The 22,118-nt window shown below is 36.8% G+C and overlaps 1 protein-coding gene across 8 annotated transcripts in view; it reads right to left on the bottom strand.

Annotated features, from left to right (window-relative positions):
• The window catches only part of MARCHF8 (membrane associated ring-CH-type finger 8), a 138,159-nt gene that overhangs the window by 26,438 nt on the left and 89,603 nt on the right, over window positions 1-22,118 (bottom strand). For 7 of the 8 annotated variants that reach the window (XM_007478073.3, XM_056797564.1, XM_056797548.1 and 4 more), the window contains one exon: window positions 8,675-8,725. In XM_007478073.3, the coding sequence (XP_007478135.1) occupies window positions 8,675-8,725 (51 nt within the window). Of the gene's footprint in view, window positions 1-8,674; window positions 8,726-16,772; window positions 16,871-22,118 lie in introns of all 8 variants that reach the window. The other variant, XM_056797552.1, reaches the window with a different exon arrangement.

Genomic DNA, 22,118 nt, shown 5'->3' with positions numbered 1-22,118 from the left:
AGGTGAAACAAAGAGAACTTAAATTGTTTGGAAATTTTTAAACTTTTTTTTTTTAACCCTTACCTTCTGGCTTAGAATCAATACTGTGTATTGGTTCCAAGGCAGAAGAGTGGTAAGGGCTAGGCAATGGGGGTCAAGTGACTTGTCCAGGGTCACACAGCTGGGAAGTGTCTGAGGTCAGATTTGAACCTAGGACCTCCTGTCTCTAGGCCTGGCTCTCAATACACAGCTGTCCCCAACTTTTTTACTTTTAAAAAGAAAGCAAAATATTTTATAAAGATCAGAAAATAAACATATGGATTGATAATTATTGATGTTCTCTCTATTACTGTCTTTTGGTAATATTGTCCACATTTTTTTCTAACCATCTGGCATCCTCTTTGCTTTCAAATATTTTGAAAATGGACTCCTGCAATGCCTCTGAAATTAGATTTCTAGCACTGATTTTTTTTCTATTTCCTTGGTTTGGTCTAACTGCTCTTCCTATTTTTATCTTGGTGTTGTCCATACTTCCTTAAAAAGTACACTATGAAATAGAGTAACAGAAATCTTCAATGATTCAACAAAGATTTAATGAGTACCTATAATGTGCAAAGCACTAAACTAGGTACTGGGGGTAGAAATATAAAAAGAAAACTGAATCTTCAAGGAGCTTACAATCCACTATAGAGATGGGGTAGGATATAACATATACATAGACAAATAAATATAAGACATTTTCCTGAGGGAAAGAAAGATAAACTAGAGCAAAGAGAAAGGCTTTTGTATGAGAGACTGCACTTTATCTGGACACTGAAAAAAGCTCACAGTATATTCCAATCAAGATCCTGGGCAAAGGCATGAAGCAAGAATGCTAAATTTTGAGAACAGCTATTAGGCAAGGTTAGATGGAACAATGTATTAGTAAAGTTTTAAGCATAGAAAAGTTGGCTAGAACCAGACAAGAATTTTAGTTGCTAGGCTAAAAAAATTTACATCTTATCTAGATGACACTAAAATTTTTCAAGCAGAACCAAAATCGGGTAAATGTTCTTGGGATGGCCTGGATAAATTGGGCTTCACGCCAAATGTTCTATGGGCTTTTTTGCCCTTCTATCTTTATATTAAAATGTATGTTACTAGTGGCAGCCATGTTCTTGGCGAATTAGAAATATTTGTCATTTAGTAACCAATCTAACTAGTGATTAGGTCTTCATGGAGGCCATACTCAAAGCCCAGAGCTTGTTTACTATGGGTATGGCCTTAAATAACCCAAATATAAAGCATAACTAAATCTTAACAGAGAGGAAACGACTAGTTCCAGATATAGGAATCATTTCATAATTAGATGTAGTCAGACCACATACAAGATTTAAGACAAAAACATGAAGAGTCTAAAGATGAGAAAACAACACTGCATGAAGTTGTAGCAATTGAGGCTTTGAATATTCAAACAAGCTATTAATAGTGAAAATCAGAAACAGATAAAGGAAAAGATACTAGCATAGTTGGTTCACTGTCTTCTAAAGAATTCTGTAAACCAATTGAAGGAGCACAGGCCACAAGAGTCCACATAACCAGTGAAGATTTTAATTTGTTAACCACAAAGACATGGCTACCACTGGTAACACACATTTAAGAACATAAAACTTTACAAAATGTTACAGAGAAAGATAGTGGAAGATTACAAGTATTATCTTCTCACAAATTTCTGGACAAAGATGAAGAGGAAAATAAATCTATGGAAAGCTTGGCAGGAGGCCCAATTCAGTCAGGTCATCCCCAGTATATTATCTGATTTTTGCCACATAAGTTTATTATGAGAATAATGGAATCATATTATGAGAGACCTCCTCTCTCTATACTCACCTAAACCAAATCCCCTCAAATAATGATTAAAAAAGCAAAGTCAACTCTGTCAGTCAGCTTTTAATAACGGTAAATATCAATGAAGCATAGAAGTATGAATGAGACCTCCAAAAATTTAATATAAGAATTAACTAAAATTACCCATTTTGTAAAAATGGATCTTATTATTATAACAAATGGTTTAGTTCACTGGTTAAGGTGGTATACCAGTAAGGTATCAGGTGGTTTGTGGGAGCAGGAACAAAGTGTGGGGGAAAGCCTATGTTAGAGAAGGAATGGCAACTCCCTCTCTCACTCAAGTGTTAACAGGCTGACAGTTATCACTTGAAGCCCCTTAAGGAAATGGCTGACTCTCCCCAGGCAGTCCCACTTGTGGAAGAGGTCTATACCTCTTCTTCAGTGAGGATTTAGTGTCAGGTTTTAGTCTGGGTCTCACCACAGAGGGAATGATTTTAGGTGCCCTTTGTGAGACCAGTACCTAGTTTTGAGGTAACCCTACCTAATGATATTGAAAGGCCTACACAAGTATCTAACTGCTACAGAGGGGTTTATTGATGGGGTTTAGGTAAATTGGCTAAGGGGAGAGGGATTAGGTGGCCCTACCAAGATCCTATAAGGCCCATAATCTGCTGGGCCTGTAACAGTGCCCAACAAACTTTTTCACCCCTTCCCAGCTAAATATCCCCTTTTTATAACTTAATCACTAGTTTGTCCTAAGAGAAAATGTAGAAAATAGTTCAAGGAGGCAGGAAGAGTCAAGGGAGGTGTGTCTTCTTTTGAGAGTGCAAACAGTCCCCCCTCAGGGGACTAAGATGTCTTTCTTCAGGATTAGTGAGGTAATAGTTGTATATTTGATGGGAGATAAGCAACAAGCTTGGAGAAAGAAGCAGGGTCCTCTCTGGTGGCTTCAGTAATTCTTCAGCTCCTCAAAACTGGACTTCACAGCTTTAGATCCCAAGACAGAAGACCCCTGAGGTCCCTCAGAATCTCCTCAGAACCATTTGTCTACCCAGAAGCCTCAGCTCCTCAACTGCCACTCAAGCTTCTTTCCCAGTCCTCAGAATTCCAAATTTCCCTGCCCCCAATCCTTACAAATTCCACTTCTTGTCTTGTGCATATTTTCCCAAAGTTGCACTGGGATTAACTATGTATTCTAAAATCTAATTCTAGCTATCTAATGTTCCTACCCCCCCCCAAAAAAATCTATCTTTCTAACCCATTTCTACACTAAGCTACCTAACCTTAATTCTAAGAAGGGTTTATGGAAAACAGTTTGGGTAGGAAAATTGTGTTGGGGTACATGGTATTGCCAAAGATGAGAAACAGGATTGGACAACAATGTCCAGTAACAATATTTATATAAATCAACTTATGTGAAAAATGAAACAATTTCCTACTTTTAGATTGTCTGAACAATGTTAACTTTTGCAAATTTAATACAATTCTATCTTATTGCTTGCTAGCCCTTAACTTATCTAGTACAATTTTTGGTACCTTACTTATTCTATGTTCTATTCCATTCCATGCATTTTCCCTAACTTTACATCACTATGAGTTTTAACTTCTTTAAGCACTAAACTGATCTGTTCCTAATCTTGGCTTAAGTATGTTTCTACCTTAAGTATATTCTATGATGTCCTAACTCTTAGTCTATTACTTATAATACATGCTATTATTTTGTACAACATTTACATATGATATTTAGTCAGCCGGGCAGAAAAAATCCTTTGATCTTTTACTTCCATCTGAGACTTGGCAGGAACTTTATATTGCATATTTATAAGTTGCATCTTGCAAATCTGTGGATGCCCACTTATTTACATTGGGGTTCCTATAGATCAGTTTGTATTGTGTTTTGTTTCTAATTGTATAGTGGTGCATGCACATACTTACCAAAGGTTGTTAGTGTCCTTTTTGTCATAATATTGCCTGATGAGCTAACCTTCGTTCTTGAAGTTATGTGCATGGTACATGCATGTCCCTAAGTGTGGTACTTATTTGCTAACATCTTATGTGACAATCTATTTGCGGTTTTCTCCCTTCTTGATTATACATAAAGTTTTAGCTGTCCACTGCAGCTTGCACAGTTCTTTGGATGTTTAAATCCTTTCCCTCTTCCTTTTGTGCTCTCCTTAATAATTTTTTCCTCTGTGGTAGTCTGAAACTTGACTGTTGTCTAATACATTTTGACTGATGGGATCTTTCCTCTTCTTGCAGTTATCTTAGTCTACTCAACTTTTGATTCATTATTAGCATTTCCTTGATCTTCTACATTGAGTCCTGGGATCTGATCTAATTTTGACTCTGTGTTTTGTTTGTTGGTCATGGCTTTTTGTGACTTTACATTCGAAACATGAAACCATAGATCTTTTCCTAAAATTTTTACAGCTGTAGGGGTTACTGCTATTGTTTCATTGGGTCCTTTCCACTTTGCATCAGTTATGGATTTTCTATTGAAGTTTTTAATATACACCAAGTCTCCACGAATGGTATCATGTAGGGAATAATCGAGTGGCACATGCTGGTGTAGATCAAGCCTAGCTCATGCAATTCTTTTAATCTGCTTTGTAGAGTCTGTAGCTATGCATGTAGTTGACGTTCCCTACTCAACATAGACACATATACAGGCCTGCATGTTCTTCCTTGCCAGAGAGGCTGTCCATAGAGCATTTCATAGGAAAAGATGTGTAAGTCTCCCCTCAGCCTCATCCTTAAGTGAAATAATGCTAATGGAAGAACTTGTGTCCATTTAAGGTGTGTTTGTGCACAAAGCTATCCCACTAGGGTTTTCATTTCATTTCATTTCCCTATTTAATCTTTCCACTTGGCCAGCACACTTGGGTGGTAAACACTATGGAAGCTCCCTTCTATCCCTAAATTTTGATATACTTATTGTAATACTCATGAGGTAAAATGAATCGCTCTACTGGAGTCAATTTTATGAGGTATACCAAACCTAGGGATGATTTCTTTTAGAAGGGTTTTTACCACAAAGTCAGCGGTGTTTTTCTTGGAAAGGAAAACTTCAGGCCATCTAGTCAACCTATCTACAATGACCAAACAGTACTTGTATCCCCTATCACTTGGCATGTTAATGTAGTCTATCTGCAGACATGCAAATGGTATAAAGGCTAATGGCCGTCCCCCAAGAGCCTTGCTTCTAAAGTTCCCTTGATTGAACTTTTTGTAGAGATTACATGCCTGAAATACTGAAAATGTGGATATCCTGGGAGCTGTCCAAAATCATCTCACTTTCTCTGACAGGACAAGAGTGCCAAAATGCCCTTCTGAGTGTAAAGCATTACACAAGTGGTAATATAATGCTTTGGGCAAGATGGGTTTTCCAGCTTCTGAGAACCATATCCCTCTTATTAGTTTGGCCCCAAGTTGATCTTTCCATGATTGAATTTCCCTTTCATTGTAGGCTCATGTTATATCTTGCCAGGACCCAAATCTTCACCAGGGCAAAGAAGAAGCCTCAGAACCCCAAGGAGGGGGTCTTCCGTTATACAGAATAAAAAAAGAGTTGTCAATTGGCACTTCTCTCAGCACCCAGGTCCAGATTACGAAGACAGGATAAGTTGTGGAGGAGACCTATGCCTACTGGTGCCATTCAAAGTGAGGAGCAGACCTGGGGCCTGGGGTACATACTAAGAGGACCAGCTATATCATGGTGTCTCTCTAGAAGGAGGCCTTGGAACCAGGAAGAACTGTTTTTATATCTATAATGACTGTATGATCTTTGGAAGCTCACTTATCTTTTCGAGTCCTTAGGCCCACATTGGTGAACCAATAGCACACATGCTGGAAGCAGCTGCTCCCCTATCCCTCTCCATGTGCACTTGAGGACATTTCTCACATGACCCACCACTTTGCCCAGCAGCCCTGTCTGAGATAAGGTGGGGGGCTCACATGTAGGGTAGGGTTGCAGTTTTGGCTCTCAGTCTCTAAAAGGTTCACCACCACTGCCTTAAGCAATTCTCTAAGACTAGAAGGTAGCAAAGTGCCGGGAGCCATCAAAGACCACGCTGTTTGACATGGTCACACGTGGAAACCGGGGACTGCAAAGCCCCCAAGAAGGATGGAAACGCTCACTGAAACCTCCCTACGTGACTTTCCTTATTAACATCCCCTTATTATTGGAATTGCTATGATTATTATTCTTACTTAGCCCCAGGAAAACTAGAGGAGAACAACATGCTTGCAGGGTTAATACAGATGTCCCACTCTGTCCCCCCAGAATATTACCAGGAGATCCCACTTACAAAGTTAAACCTAAGGATTCTTATTTACTCACTTAGATAGGACCTTCTTTTCTAGTCATAAAAACTTTTGGCAAATCTGTGCTCTGAATTCCCCAACCTATATCTGGGTCACATTGATTCTACCGTCTGACCCTACACTTAGCAACAATGTTTTGTATCTCCTTAGACATTCGTTTCTGTTGTTAGGTTCTATGGAAACATGTAGGTTGAGAATGAAACTATGTGCCAAGTAAATGTGTATATAATGAGGGTATAAAATAAAGCCAAGCCTCAGCCAAGGCAGAGTAGTTTCTCTGTGAAACCCAGTACTGCAGGTTAAATAGAAAGCTGTGTCCCATCCATTATTCCGCTGACACTGTCCCACCTCCAAGACCCCATCCCCTGTGGAAGGCTGGACCACCCCACAGCAATAAAGAAGATACATTGAGGGGGGATTTCTCATCCATTATACCAATGAAATCACAAATCCAGCTCTTGTTCCAACCATGTACCTAAGCTCTGAGGATAAAAATACAATATGAAGCAGTTCCTATCTTCAAGGAGATTATATCCAACTTGAGTAATATAACACATATGCAGAAAAAGTAATTAAAAAGTAAAATTGGGGAGGAGGGGCAGACAGCACTAATAAAGATGACAACTAAATGTATGGAAACTGATGATATCAAGGAAGAGAGCATTTGTAAAGAGAAGAAGGTCCAAGATTGAGGGCATTCACTCATATATATGGATAATGACCCAAGAGAGAAAATTCAGACTGGTCAGTTAAGCTGGAAGGGAATTAGGATACAAGAGTGTCACAAAAACAGAGATATGGGAGCACATCTAAGATGAAGAGGTAGTCTTCAGTGTGAAAATCTACAAAGAAGTTAAGAAAACAAAGAAGTAATATTGGATTTAGGAATTAAGATATTATTTGGAACCTTGGAAAGAGTAGTATCAGTAGTGGTTAAGTCACAATTCAGATTTCCAGGTCCTGAAAGGTAAAGGGAAGAGGAGACAGGGAAACAGGTTTGATGTACTTCAAACATCATCTGTAAAAAGAATCATCTTGGGGACATCATCATCTGCAAGAAATCTTCTTCCTAGTTGGCCTCTGCTTAAGAGGCCTCTGGGCTAATGGCAGTGCTTTTGAGTAGAATGCCTTTCTCTTGTTTTATACATTCTTTCATATAATCATAAGCCTAAACAAAATTAACTCTTGTTGTTAAATCTTTCAAGGAATTTTGGGTGACTAACATTTTTGAGGTCACTTTGTTGGAGAGGATTTAAAGCAATATTTTATGTTTTTAAATCAAAAGTATTTCAATAATTGTCAAAAAATAAGCATATAAGAATCTGGACTAAGCAAAACAAGTCAACTTCCTTTTCTACAGAACTGTTTTCAAGTACCTGAATCAACTATGCGCAGAGACAATTACTGAAACTATGGGACTCCATCTTTACAATCACACCATTTGACTGTAAGGCACAGAGAATTCCAGATCCATGGTCCAGAACAAAGAACTAGGATTAATAGTTGAAAGGTGCCAGCAGGCAGATTTTAGCTTATTTTAAAGAAAAATCTCACAATTTTAACTATCCAAAAATGGTATGGTTTTCTTCTAGATGTTGCAAATTCTCCTTCCTAGAAGACTTCATGGAGAGGATGGATGATTATTTGTCAGATTCAATAGAAGATTCCTGATCAGGTTCAGACTAGAAAAATTTGGGAGGTTCTTCTAGCTTGCCTTTAAAATTCATAATCTGATCATGTAGTTGCTACTTTCCAGCCAGAACAGTGAAATTTACATATGCTTTTTGAAAACAATGGATATCTTGTAATTTCAAATTAATATTCTCTTTTCCACAGTGGGATGGGGCCAATGGCTTCATATATTTCCCTTTTAAATAAGATTGCTCCTTCAAATTCAGTATTCTACTTTATAAGAGGGCAATAACTTACAAGAATAAAATTTGAGAAATAATTTAAGTACTACCAAAAAAATTATTCCTAGTAAAAGAGAACTGATGGTATCCATTTATTTATAATTGGAGCAACTAGACGATCCCCTTTAAACCCATTCTTTCTTGGCTTTGATCACAGTGACCACAGATTTAGAATGGACTTTAGAGGATGAACTAAATGTCCCCTTTCTTGAAATCTCTTCCAACTCTGAAATTCTTCTTGGCCTCAAAGGGAGAAATTCAGATCAATATAAGAAAGAACTTCATTGTATTTAGTGCTGTTCAAAATCAAATTCCTTTGCCTCATTAAACGGAGAAATCCTTGTCCCTGGAATTATCAAGCAGTTATATTACAGTGTGTCAAGACTATTGTAAAAGGAATTTATTTAGGAAGCAAGTCTTCTAAAGTTCCGTCTAAGATTCTGAGATCTCTGGAATCCAGCCTCAGCATAAAATTATATGACTGTCAAAACTTTAAAAATTACTACTTCTCGTACTCCAACAAAACTGTTACATATATCTTTGAAGAAAAAAAAAGTCAAAATACATATTGCTAAAGAAAAAAACTATTACAAGACCACAAAAGGAATTATATAGAAATGGCTATACAGTACCTTAGAAATGTGACTTGAACAACTCATGGAATGCCTCAAAGTCTTCTCATTCTGCATGAAAAACAGATAGAATGTTAGGGGGACCTTACTGTGGTAATACAAGAAACTAGCATAGATTAAGAAAATATGCTTTAAAATTTATTTATTTATTCAATCATTTGTCAACTCTGCTAACTGAACAGTTTTAAAAAACTCTTCATAACAAATATACATAAGCCCAGCAAAACAAATTTTCACGTTAGCTATATTCAAAACTATATATCTTAACATGCATTTTAAATCCATAGAGATGGGGAGTATGTTTTACCTTTAGTCTTTCAGACTAGTGATTTATCATTGCATTGATCAGAATTCTAAAGTCTTCTAAGTTAATAAAAAAGATTTTGAGAAAAATGTTCCAAACGGCTTTCGTATTTATTTCACAACATTCATTGATTACCTAAATACTATGTTAAAAATACAATGCTAGCATAATTTGGAGGATACAAATATTTAATTCAAAAGCTAAGAAGCTCCTGTTGTGTCCATAGTATTGTCTTAGGGATTGGGTAGGAGCAATATAAAGACAAAAATGACACAGTCAAGACCATCACTAAGCTTATAATTTATTGAGGAGATATAGTATATATAAGAATACTCAATGCAAGGTTTAAGAAAAGAAAGGAACAAGAAGAGATAGAAAGGAGACAATAGAGCCATTGCGTTGGAACTGAAGAACCTGGGTTCAAATCCTGCATCTGTCCATTACAAATACAACAATATTGGAGACAATTGTCTATAATAAATGAGAGGATTGAAAGAGAAGGCTTCCAAGGTGTTTTCAAGCTCAAAATCTATGAAGTAATGAGCCTATGGTAAGAGAGGAATTTAAGAATTCAAGAATATGGTTATGGTCAAGTCTCGGTGAAAATTGAGCTATGAGTATCTTAATGGCTTGTTGAAGTAGAGAAAAGTGAAATGGCACAGAGCAAAAACTTAGTAAATGTTTACTGACTTCAAATGAGATAGGTGGCATTTATATAGAGCTTTAAAGTTTGCAAAGAATTTTCAAATCACATTGGGCCCTCACAATTACCCTGGGAGATAAGTGCCATTATTTACCACATTTTTTTCAGATAAGGACACTGAAGTACAAACAAGTGTCATGCCTTGACCAGTGGGTCACAGTTTGTAAGTATCTGAGAAGGTCTGAACTCAAGTCTCCCTGATTTCACGTCCTGGACTCTGTCCATTGTGTTACTACCTGGCTATTAAGTTATAACAATGGAAGAGACTGATGGATGAAGAGGACAGGAAGTTGGCAAATGCTCTTTATGTTAATATCACCAAGTATAATGTCAAGGGTTGAAGAAGAAAGAGTATGAATGTAGTCAAGAATTAAACTCCTTAAGAAAAGAGGAAAAGAGATCTAGAAGCTATTCACAAGAGGATTTTGAAGCATTAATGAGGAAAAAGAAACATTCAGACAAACTCCTCTGAGTCCAGTATGTCTGACTGCAAGAGAGAAGGAGCAAACATCACTATGAAGGGTAGCCAGGAATGAGGTATCTTTTGAACAAAGCCAGGCAAGAAAACAGTTTAAAGGGGGAAAAAAGTGCCACAATAAAAAGAGAAGAAAATTAAAGAGGAAGGAAGAATGGGAAAGTATGCTGTTACTGTAGGCAAGGTAAGAAGGAACTCCAAGGAAGACATGAATCAGTGGTAAGTACTATTGGTTAAGGTGAATGAGATATTCAGGATCACGTATGACTCATGAAAGATAGAGACAGATATCAAGGGTTTGAAGAGCTTATTGTTTTGATGTCTATAAGGCAGCAGAACCACAGCAGTTGAAAACTCCCTTTTTACACTGATGTCCAATATAATATTTGTTTTATTGTTGTGTGGTAGTGAATCACTAAACAAGATTTTTTGAGGACTCTCAAAGACAAGGCACCATGTCTTGGCATTTTATAGAGCACAGTACTATGCTTTTCCTTAGGACCACTAATATAATTTGCAAGATTTCACCTAAGTCTTAAGTCCTATGTGTATAAAATAAAAACAGTTGGCTGAAAATAAGGACAAGTGACAATGTATAAAATTCCATAAAATTCTGCTGTATTAACATGGTCAAGTGACTTATCTATGTTCTAGGTGTAAACTGGTCTCCCTCCTTGAAGAGGAAAGTCAGATGAGGGGAGAAAGGCTGAGAAATGTTTCTCCAAATTATCATAAACAATGATCCTTAAAAAAAATTTTTTTTTTTAGTGAAAGTAAAGGAAAAAAACCCAAAAGTAAGGTGAAGAAAGGAATCTTGACCTATGGGTCTGGAAGTTGGAGGGCAAGAAAATGAGACAAGAGATAAAAGAGAATGCTTGTAGCCAAGCAACAGATAGGATACTCTTCCTGAAAAAGGAGGGAGGCAAAACCTTTTAAAAGTAGTTTCTTCTCCAAGGAATAATGCTGCTAATATAAAGGTATTGTCAGGTGAGAAGACCACTCAGTAGGGGTAAGAGAGAGGGAACAAGTATTTATGCTTTTTGGTGACTGAATTGACAGGCACTAATACTGAGCATATCTGTCAACTTTAAAAAAAAATCCATTCTCTTTCCAGGGCATGTATATAGGATGTGACTGAACCAGAGACTTCTCCACTAGACTACCTGCTTCTAGTGATTAATATATACAAAAATTACATGATCAGAAAGAATCTATAAAGCATTGCTAAAAATTATGAAATACTGATCACAGGGGGTGTTTGTTTAAAAATCACACTACAAAACAAAAACAAGAGTTTCATAAGAGAAAAATAGATGTGAAAAGTATTGTCCCTTAAGAAGATGGTATCTGAGAAAAGAATTTGGATTTCTCCACAATGACAGGGACAAAACCTGCCCAACGTGAAGTTGTATGGATGAATTTGCCTTGAGTCTTAAGACTTATAACTAAAAGGTTCCTTAGAGATCATCTGGTCCAAGCAGATAAAGAAACATAAAGTCCATAAAAGTTATGCTTTGTTGAATACATGACCAGTCTGAGATCTGAACCTAGATCTATTTTATTTGTCTTTCTACAGTACCAAGCTAATTAAAGCAACTTTTAAAATGAAAGATGGGGGAGACAGTAGGGGAGAAAAAATTGCCTCTGGGTACTGAAGTAGCAGATCAACTCATTTTTAGCCACATCTATCCCATATAGGACTTGTCAAGTTTTTTGAACCCAAATGCAAGATTATACTTATTACTATTTGTTGTCATTTTATTTGTAAGTTCTACCACCAATCTAGTCTGGGAAATCATCTTTTTGTATCTCTTAAAGTTATGTCATTTGCAGCTTTGATAAGCTTCACTTCTATGCCTCCACTCAAGTTATTGATAAAAATGTTACTAAGTGCAAGGCCAACTACAGATGCCTGGGACCTGGGACCCACCACTTATGGAGACTTCCTTAGGAGCAAGGCCCAGGCATTTGATTATTTACCTAAGAATTCACATAAGAATATTATGAGTGTATTGTCAGATGATTTGCTATATATACAGGATCCTCTAATCCCATCAGTCTAGTAGCCCTATCAAAACAAACAAACAAACAAACAAACAAAGAAACAAGAAAGTGTGGTGAATCCAGTATGATCTGCTCTGGGTGAAATCCCAGTTCTTCATGATACCCATTCCCTTTTCTAAAAGTTTACTGATTGTGCCTTTAATAGTAAATTCCAGAATTTTTTTGAAACAAGGGGGTCTGCCACTGGTGTATTACTTGTAGATTCATACACACACACACACACACACACACACACATACACCCCCCCCCCCCCAATAAGCATAGTCAAACAAAGCAGATCCATAGATTCCACATGCCTTAAAATGTTTGTCTCTTTTCTTAAGTCTATAATTCTCAGAGGAAATGGGTGATGCTGGGAGCCATCAGACCACGATGCCTTGACAGAGTCACGCGTGGTAGCTGGGGAGACCACAGAGTGGTACTTGGGTAGATGTGACTGTCCACTCTATCCCCTTTACACAACCTCTTTCATCAATGCCCCTTACCTATGAATTGACATTATTATTCCCCCTCATCTCAAAAGAAATAATGCAAGAGCAAAACACCTGTACCCTAATTCTCCAAAACATCACCAAAAGATCAGACCCTTAAACCCAATCCCAAAAAGACTATCATGGGTTAACTTTTACTTAGGTACATAATTCTCAGTAAAATTGCAGCTACAGGCCAAGCCCAAAACTTTCTCATGAAGCCAGCACACAAATCAATCATAGAGGCTCATACAATAAGTACAAGTACATCAAGCTTCAATATGCCTCAGTGACTTGATTTCACAAACCAGTAACTTGCCAGTGGGAAACTCCCTAGTAAGAACCCTGAGAAATGACCAGTCTAATACTAAATTTGAATTGTTCCCAGTACTCCTCAATCTCAATGATATGATTGTTGAATTGTCTTTTAAGAACTGTTGATTAATTATTCCATTTTATTAAAAGCAATGAGTAATTTTCCTTTATTGTTTGTAAGCTCAAAACTTCTCACAGGGTAATGAGAAAATTAAGCCACCTGTGACAAAATCATTTATCTTGTATGCTGTCTGTAATCACAATACAGAATATAGAATGTTAATCAAGTGATTTCTTAAAAGTTAATGTATCACTTTTCCAATTATCTCTTTTTGAACATGTGTGTTAGGTAATGCAATCTGCATGCCAAGAAAATAGGTATAAAAATAAAAATCAAGCCTGGGAATGAGGAGCAGCTGTCAAGATGCAAAGTGTAAAAATGGAGATTTGAACCCCAGACTTCAATTCCTAGAAGTCCTTGGCAGTTCCCAGAATTGCCTATAATGTCACTTGAATTCCCACCTGGGCCAAGAACAAAAATTGTATTTAAACTGCCTACTTTGGGTCTCTCTCAACTTCTGCTTCTAGGCTCATGCGTCTCTCTACCAAGCAGGCAAAATGTAGTGAGTAGGTTGCATGTGTTTTCCTTATTTTGTATTTCTTTATTTCTTAATTCTAATAATCTTTAATAAACCTCTAAAAATATAATACTTTCAGTAGAGAAATTAATTTAACTGTTACTGTTATTGTAATTAACTGGACTATTGAGAATTTGGGGGATATTGATACCTACATATTTGTACTACTGTTCTTTATTTAAAAAAAAAAAAACTGTTACCTTGTAAAATTCCTTTGCTTGTACTCACAGCAGATCATGGCCAGATATGAAGAGGAAATGGATCTCATTTTGGTGAGAAAGCCTTGTATTCTATATTTTCTTAGCTGACACAGTGGTTCAATGATTATAAGCTACATTTTTGAATTTTTTAACTCTTTAATTATTTTTTTCTTGCATGTACAATATACTAATTCAGTATTTTTTTCTTTCCTTTTTATATTTGAAGCACATGTCACCAGTATTAAGAATTTTCTTTAACTTTTGATTTTGCAGTAATATAAGCTTAAAATACATTTGCTATAATGTCAATGCATGCCCCCAAAAGCTTGAGACTGTAAAAATTATGCCACTAACTGTTTAAAAAAATTTTTTGGGACTTTGCTTAATGATTCTGTCTGATTCCAGGACAAGATATACAAAAGAGCCATTGCACAGGACCAATGAAGCACAAAGCTAAACCTGATTAGTGCCACAAAGAGCACACAGGATATATTAGTGTGAAGACTTAAGGTTGTGACGCTTAACATACGTTAAGATGTAAGCCTTCCTTGTATCCACACTCACTCTGAAAATACTTACAGACGATTATCCCTAACTTGGCTCCTACTTGGCTTCTATAATCTAGTCCCTTTTCTGTCTTTTATAGTGTGGCAAACTTTCTGTAGTCCTGGCTACTGATTGGGTAAATGCATCATTGCTTAGATCATTTTAATTGGGCCCTGATTCAAGGACCTGTTATAGATTTACTTTTCCTTTACTTAGAATTTTTACACATAAGACTTTGATAGTCTATATTTTCATCCAGAAATTTTCTTTTTTTATTTGGATTTTTCTGATGTCTTTTTAATTTCTCTTGCCAATTGATTCATATACCTCATAACTCTGCCATGCATCCCTAAGGGATCCTAAATACTCCACCCTACTCAGACCATACTTTAGAAGATCCGATTTAGCTATTTCCTGATTAGTAACAATGGAGATACTTGGTCTAACAGAATCAAGACTTGGAAACTCTACATTTCTCCACCCTACTTAGTTTAACAAGGTCAGGAATGTCTGCATCATACTCAAGGATTAAGTATCTGAGAAAATGGTCTTCAACAGACATGTGCAGAAACAGCGGACAGACCCTGGGCTGTCCTAAGTCAAACTAAGCTATCGTTGGTACAGATGAGACACAGGAAACTGACGTAAAACCATCTATATAGGGCACGTCACTTCCTCTCTTTGCCCTTTATTCCCAGAGAGGCATCTCTGGCTGACAGCATGCTAAGCGTTCCGACATCTTGGCGTGGTGGCAGCTATTTGTCTGGGTTTTGGCAGTGAATTTGCCCTTGAGCTAATTCAGGTTTAGGCATCTTGGCTGAGCCCTCTTGGAGTTCAGGCTGATTCCTTCCTCTTTTACTTTCCAAAACCTTACCTTCTAGAGTCTCTAATCTTCCCGCCTGGCACAAGCCAGGTGGGAGAAATGCTACACCTTTTTCCTTCTCCCTTCTTAAATTTCTTTCCACTATATTAATTAAATCACCATAAATTTCCAGACTGACTTGGGTAAATTTTTTTTTTGTTATTTGGGATATCCATGGTGACCAATAATAAATATAGTTTAGGTCATAACGCTAAAATTATCCTTTACAGTTTCAACCTATCGTTCTGGCACATCACTGCTCTTTCTGCACTCTCTGGCCCAAACTACACTTCTTGCTATTCTTCACACTTCAGACTCCATCTCTATTTTTTGCACAGCATATCCCCTTTCCTGTAATTCACTCCCATCTTGCTTCTCTCTCTTAGAATCCCAAGCTTCTTTCAGAGCTCAATTCAAATGCTAACCTCCTCCTAAGGCCTTTGCTGTTCTTCCTAGCTACTAGTGACCCCTCTCCCAACAACTTAGAATTTACCTCGTTTTTGTTTGGTCTCTGCTTATGTTCTGGTGTGCTGAAGGGACTAGCAGAGGCTATAAAAAGGAGAGATATAACAGCAACACAGAAGGCCAAAACTCTCTTTTCTCAAAATTATTTTAAGAAGACAGGGCATCACACAGCCAAAACAATTGGCCTTGAAAAGAGATTGAGGAAAAAAACTATCTGAATACCATTATAAAAAATAAAACAACAACAACAAAAAGAAAAGCCTAGCCATCATATTTCAAGAATCATAAAAGAATATTGCTCAAATCCCTTGAATCAGGAGCAAAGTGAAAATTGAAAAAATCCTCTGGTTACCTCTTGAAAGAAACTCCAATATGAAAACTCCCTAGGAACATTATGGCCAAAATCCAGCATTTCCAAATCAAAGAAAAAATAGTACAAGCAGTCATTAATAAAGAATTCAAGATTTCCATCACTCTGAAGGAATATTACAGAATGCAAAAGATATAGGCTTGCAACAAGGTATTATATAGGGGAAGAGAAGAACCAGAAAATAAGAAATTATGCCATCAAGTCTTAAGTACAATGAGATGCTACTAGTTTAAGACTGAGAAAAGCATGGCATTCATCTGCCCCAAATATTCCCAAAATCCTACATCAATAGAAACTTGTCTGGGAATAATTTGCCGCAGTCATTATTACTGATTACCCAATATGCATCATCCAGCTATTCTTTGTTTCTGATTCTGACAATGTATTCTGATTCATGACCCCATTTGCTCAGTTTTGTTCATTTAGTTCTACTAGCTGGTCCAATTAATTCTGAACTACAACATACATCTAGCCCTCTGGTACCCTCTGTCCTCTGTAGGAAGCCTCTTCTGGTCATATTGCTACCCTATGAGATGACCTCAAATCACCCTACATATATCTTGTATATGCAGGTCATCTTCTCCATTAGACTGTGTAAAAATAGAGACGTGAATCCAGGACTTCAATCCCCAGAAGTCCTTGCTCCACCTACCCAGAATGCTTTGTAAATATCACTGAATTCTCACCTGGGCCAAGATCGAGATGGGGTATTTAACCTGATTGGAAAGGGTTTTGGCTCTTTTCTCTTTCCTACTTCCGCTTGGGAGCAGACGCAGCTCTCCACCTAGAAGGCAAGATGTGAGTGGTCGTGAATAGGCTCTTTGGGCCTAGACACATGCCTCTCTTACTTGTATTTTCTTTATATTTTAATCTTAAATAAACCTCTAAAAATATAATACTCCTTGCAGAGAGAAACTAATTTATACCTGCCTCAGTTTCCCTAAATTTTAATCTTTACAACTGTGAACTCCTCAAGGGAAAGGGCTGTTTCTAACCTTTCTTTGTACATCCAGACTATAAGCACTTCATAGATACTTGTTGGCTGATTACTACTCTCAGTATCTGGTCTTCCTATAAGTCAGCTGTTACCTAATAACTCTAAGACAGTCCATCAGCAAGCTGCTGAGCTCAAGTGCTTCTATCCTTTGTTGGTCTGAGGAAACTTTGAATTACCATGGGCTAATTTAACCGGATGTATAAAGTATGAGATCCTGTTCAGGCTCATGGCAACTACATCTCATCATGAAGATATCATTATGAATACAAATTATTGTATTGCAATGTGTCATCACAAAAAAGAACAGATACTGGCCAATATGTTCTATTTAATAAACCATAAAAATGAGAAATGTGTTTGCTATTATCATTATGAGAATTACTACATAAAATTCTGACTGCTTAGCAGAAAGGTTTAAGCTATCTAGATAATTCCCTTCTAGGGAAGATTTCCTTCTTTTGAAATGCTGCATAAATGAATTCTTCACCTGTTTCACTTCAACTTTTTTAAAAAGCACCAATTATTAGGGACTAATCTTTACTTGAAAAACAACTGCAAAGTTTTAAGTAAGGCCTTAATAAACATGTTCTGCTTCAATGTTGTATCTTATGGTCAGTTTAATATAAGACAGAAGAAAAGAGAAAAGATAGGCTTTATTGAATGTCAGAAAATTTAGTTTCTAAGACAAAATCTTTAAATAACAATGGCTCATATTACGTAGCACTTCCAAGTTTGCACACAGCTTCATATATATGATCTTGGTTGATAAACACAACAATGTTGGGAGGTAGGGACTTAGGTATTAATCATTATTACTATTATACAAATAAGAAAAGTGAGGCTTAAGGATTCAATTTTCAATTAAATTTAATAAGTGACTCTTATGTGCCAGGCCCTGTGCTAAGCACTGGGAGTACAAATAAGAAAAGAAAGGCAATCCTTTTCTCAAATGAGCTTATAATCTAGTGGGTAGGAAGCTGGGAGGCATGATGTTTCATAAGACAGAAAACAAGCATAGCTGGAAAGTTCAGATCTGAGCCCTCTTTAAGAGAAGGCACTTTGGGGAGGGAGATTCAATGATACAAGCCCAAGTACCTAATTCAGTAATGGTGAACCTATGGCACAGGTGCCAAAGATGGTCCACTACAGAGTGTTCTCTCTCCCCAAACCCCCAAGAGTTTGTTACTAGAAAAGCAGAGGGACTCAGGTAGTGCTTCCCCCTTCCCCCTTTCTACACTCATTGAAGGAAATTTCTCACATCACCTGCCCCTCATTGGGTCCAGCAGCCCAATGGAAATGCTTTTTTCTTCCTGTGTGTGTGGCAGTGAGGAAGGTATGCCCAGCATTTGCCTCTGGGGGTGGAGGGGAGGCATATGGCATTTGGTCTGGGGGGAGGGGGAGAAGTAAGGTCAGAGCCTTGAACTCCTTTTTTAAAAGGTTCACCATCACTGGCCTAACTAATATTTTAGAAGCAGAATTTGAAACCTGATTTCTTTGGATATATAAATACATTCCTCTTTCTAGTATACTGACTCTCTTGTCTATTAAATGTTCCATAATATAAAATATGCATCCTAAAACACTGGGGCAGAGGAGAAAGGACCTATCTAAACTTAGTCAAGGAGCTACGTGGGCATGTGTTGCTAACAGAAAAGGCAATTCTCTTGGAAAGGTCAATGACCCCTCTAAAGGAAGGAGATCACAGCCTGATACCTTCTCATTCCTTGCCTCTCTAAAAGAATCAAATTTATACTGGAGTGGTTTTAAGAGTATGATTTCACTCACAATTTTCCTCAATTCATTGTCAATTTGATGTTCTCTTAACAAGAAATAATAACCTACGATTAGGGATAAAAGTCACCTGCATGTAGCTACACAATTAATAAAAGGTCAAACAATAATTTGAATAGATCTTACAATTCTAAATTGAGTACTTATAAGCATCCATTAAATACTCCTGCCCCTTTCTGCAAGGATGGTAATCTCTGCTCATTGAAAATAGTTTGCTTGCCTCAGGTTTCCTGGAGAGTTGCCAGTTGAGAAGAAAACTTTGGTTGGCTAGGCACTATTTCTAAGTTTGTGCTCATATAAAACCAAATGCCATTCCCTAATGGTAATTCAGTAGATAAGAACAAATATTTCTCAAAAGAATAGCAACCTATATACAAGTATATAAAAATCTGTTTCAGATCACTTATGCTAGAAATAAAAACTGGATGTCTATGAGGTTTTCACCTCATGTACAGCAAGATTACAAAGATGACAATGTACACATTTTAGGTTGCAGAAGCTGTGGGAAAAAAGGCACACTACCTTGTAGGTGGAGTTGTGAATTATTCTAGCCATTTTGGAAAGCAAATTGTAACTATCCAAAAAAGCAACTAAATAGCTCACTGGGTAGAGGAAAAGAGGAGGAAAGAGGCATTTAAAAGGTAAAGAAAAATAAAAGTTTATCGATAATGGGTTTTTAAAAGTTTATACACAGAAAATAAGCAAACTGGTAAAGGTCAGATACTTAGGGATGCTAACTTAACCCTAAGAACTTTAATTGGGACAGCAATCTGGAAATCTTAAAAAAGGTTTCCAAAGTCAACCTCTTGGTTTTGTGCTTTGTTTTTCACATATTTGCCTTCAAATATAGTCTACATACTAGACAAACCATTTACTCTTCCTTGAATTTACCCTATGATCTCTCACACCCCTGCCAGTACTCCAACAATCCTCACATATGGAATCATCTTGATGAATATCTTCCAAGATTTTCCTTTTATGCCTTGCTGGAATTCTACCCTTTTAAAGCCAGCATGAGCACTCTTTTTTCCACTAAGTTTTCCCCAGTTTCATGAATTCTTAAATGATCTTTCATTCTTCAAATCTCTCATTCTATTCTATTTGGACATCTCTTATTCACATGGCATAATATGACATACAATTTTTTTAGTTTGCGTATCTCATCACATCACTACTAGACAGTAAATATTTGTCATTTTTCATCAGCTAAAGTCTTTCCTTTCAACTCCTTCCTTTTTCCAATTGTATATTTTGTTAAACATTTTCCTTTATTCATGGATTTATGTATTTTATTTTTAAATTTTATTTTAATTATCAGTTCCAAATTCTCCATATATTATACATATATATGAAATCATACAAAATTTATTTCCACATTAGTCTCAACTCTTTCCTTCCATCTTATGCTTCTATTTTCTGATTCCTAATCAATTATGCAGTTTCTATCATTGAGTTCATACTGGGATACCAGAACAGATTATTCTAACTTTAATTATTTTATAGGTTGGATAACGCAAACATTTCACCAAAGGACTTGATAACTGAAATGAACAAAACTCAACAAGATAATCAATGTTAATAATTTTTCTAAGTCTTGCCTTCTAAGATAGCCTGGAACAATAAGTAGAACAAGAAAGAAAGAGTGTTTATTATGGAAAGAGGAAAGCCTAGAACAAAAGCAGAACTAGAAAGAAAAAGTGTTTATTATGGGAAGGGGAACAATAATAAGAGAATAAGCATTTAAGTATCTACTATGTGCCAACCACTGTGTTGTCTTTACGAATATTATCTCATTTGATCCTAATTGATTTGATTATAAATGAAAATTTAATCTCTCATAAGTTCCTTTGAAATTGAGTAAAAATTGTTTTACTTAATTAAATTATCACTTATTTTTGAATCACGCAAGGCTTTAAACTTGGAAAGGTTTATTCATCTCCTCCCCCCCCCCCTTAAAAAATCCAAAAGCTTATTCAATAGAAAAGAATATCAGTTTACATAATATAAAGGTTTGAGAAAATTCAGACTCATCACGATTTTCTTTTTTAAAAAATTAAGAATAAAGGTTTACAAGTTTTGAAGGAATAAATTCAAAGGATATTCCAAAGTAGAACAAACTTTTTTGGCACTAAAATATCAAATGCTGGTTTTAAATGTGATATAACATTTATGTAATATCTTATCATTCCAGTTTAACCTGGAATAGAGAAAATATGTTGTCAAAAAACACATACAAAGATGTAGTCAAGATAGTGGAGAAGGTAGTACAAATACCCACCTGATCTCTCTACCAAATTAACCTCCAAATAACTTTGATATAATGCTTCAAAACAACTTCTGGAGCAGCAGAACTCACAAAAGGATGTAGTTAAACAACTTTTCAGCCCAAAACAACTTATACGACTGGTATGAAAGATCTATCATATCAGGGTGGAAGTTTGACCAGCACTGCCAAGGCAGGCCCTACCCAGGCAAGTCAACATAGGCCTGAGGGGAAGCTGAATCAAATAGTAAAGGCTTCAAGAGCTCTCAGCCACAGATGGTAAAGTGAGATTGGATAACTGCTCAGAAGGAGATTACAGGGGCCTCTCTGCTGAGTCTGGGTGTAAGGCTACTGCATTGCCCTTATGGCACACCCTGGATCACAGTCTCAGGGCAAGGAGGAGCACTAGAAGACAACAGTGCTTACAGCTACAGGGAAGCAAGGTATACTGGTCACACTTCCAAGACAGAAAAGAGTGCTTATAGTTGCACACAGACCAGAGCACAGGCCAGGAGAGTATTAAACATACTATACTTTTCCTTAGACCACACTATCTTGGAAGAACTGAAAACTTGGAGGTCCCCAGAGCAAGTTATGAAGGCAGCTACACAAAGAACCTGAAGCATGGAACAGTTTCCCCTTTACCACAGGAATAGAGCCTACCTGAAATTGTTTTTTTAAGTGAAAAGACAAGCAAAAGGCTGGAAAATCAGCAAACAACAACAACAAAGAAACTCAATAAAGAAAGTTATTGTGATGACAGGAAAAACCAAAACACAAACTCGGAAAACAAAGTCAATATTGTGGCATCCAACAGCCTCCAAGAAAAATAAGAATTGGTCTCAAGCCCAAAAAGAATTAATGGAGGAGCTCAAAAAGGATTTCAAAAATCAAAAAGGGATAGAACTGATGGAGTCTGAATCCAGTCCAAAGCAAACTTTTTTCATTTTCTTTTTTGGTTTTGAGGATGGAAACAATGAA

Source organism: Monodelphis domestica, chromosome 1 (genome assembly GCF_027887165.1).
Source record: "Monodelphis domestica isolate mMonDom1 chromosome 1, mMonDom1.pri, whole genome shotgun sequence".
In the NCBI taxonomy this organism is placed as follows: domain Eukaryota; kingdom Metazoa; phylum Chordata; class Mammalia; order Didelphimorphia; family Didelphidae; genus Monodelphis; species Monodelphis domestica.
This window is presented reverse-complemented; position numbering and strand designations above follow the sequence as displayed.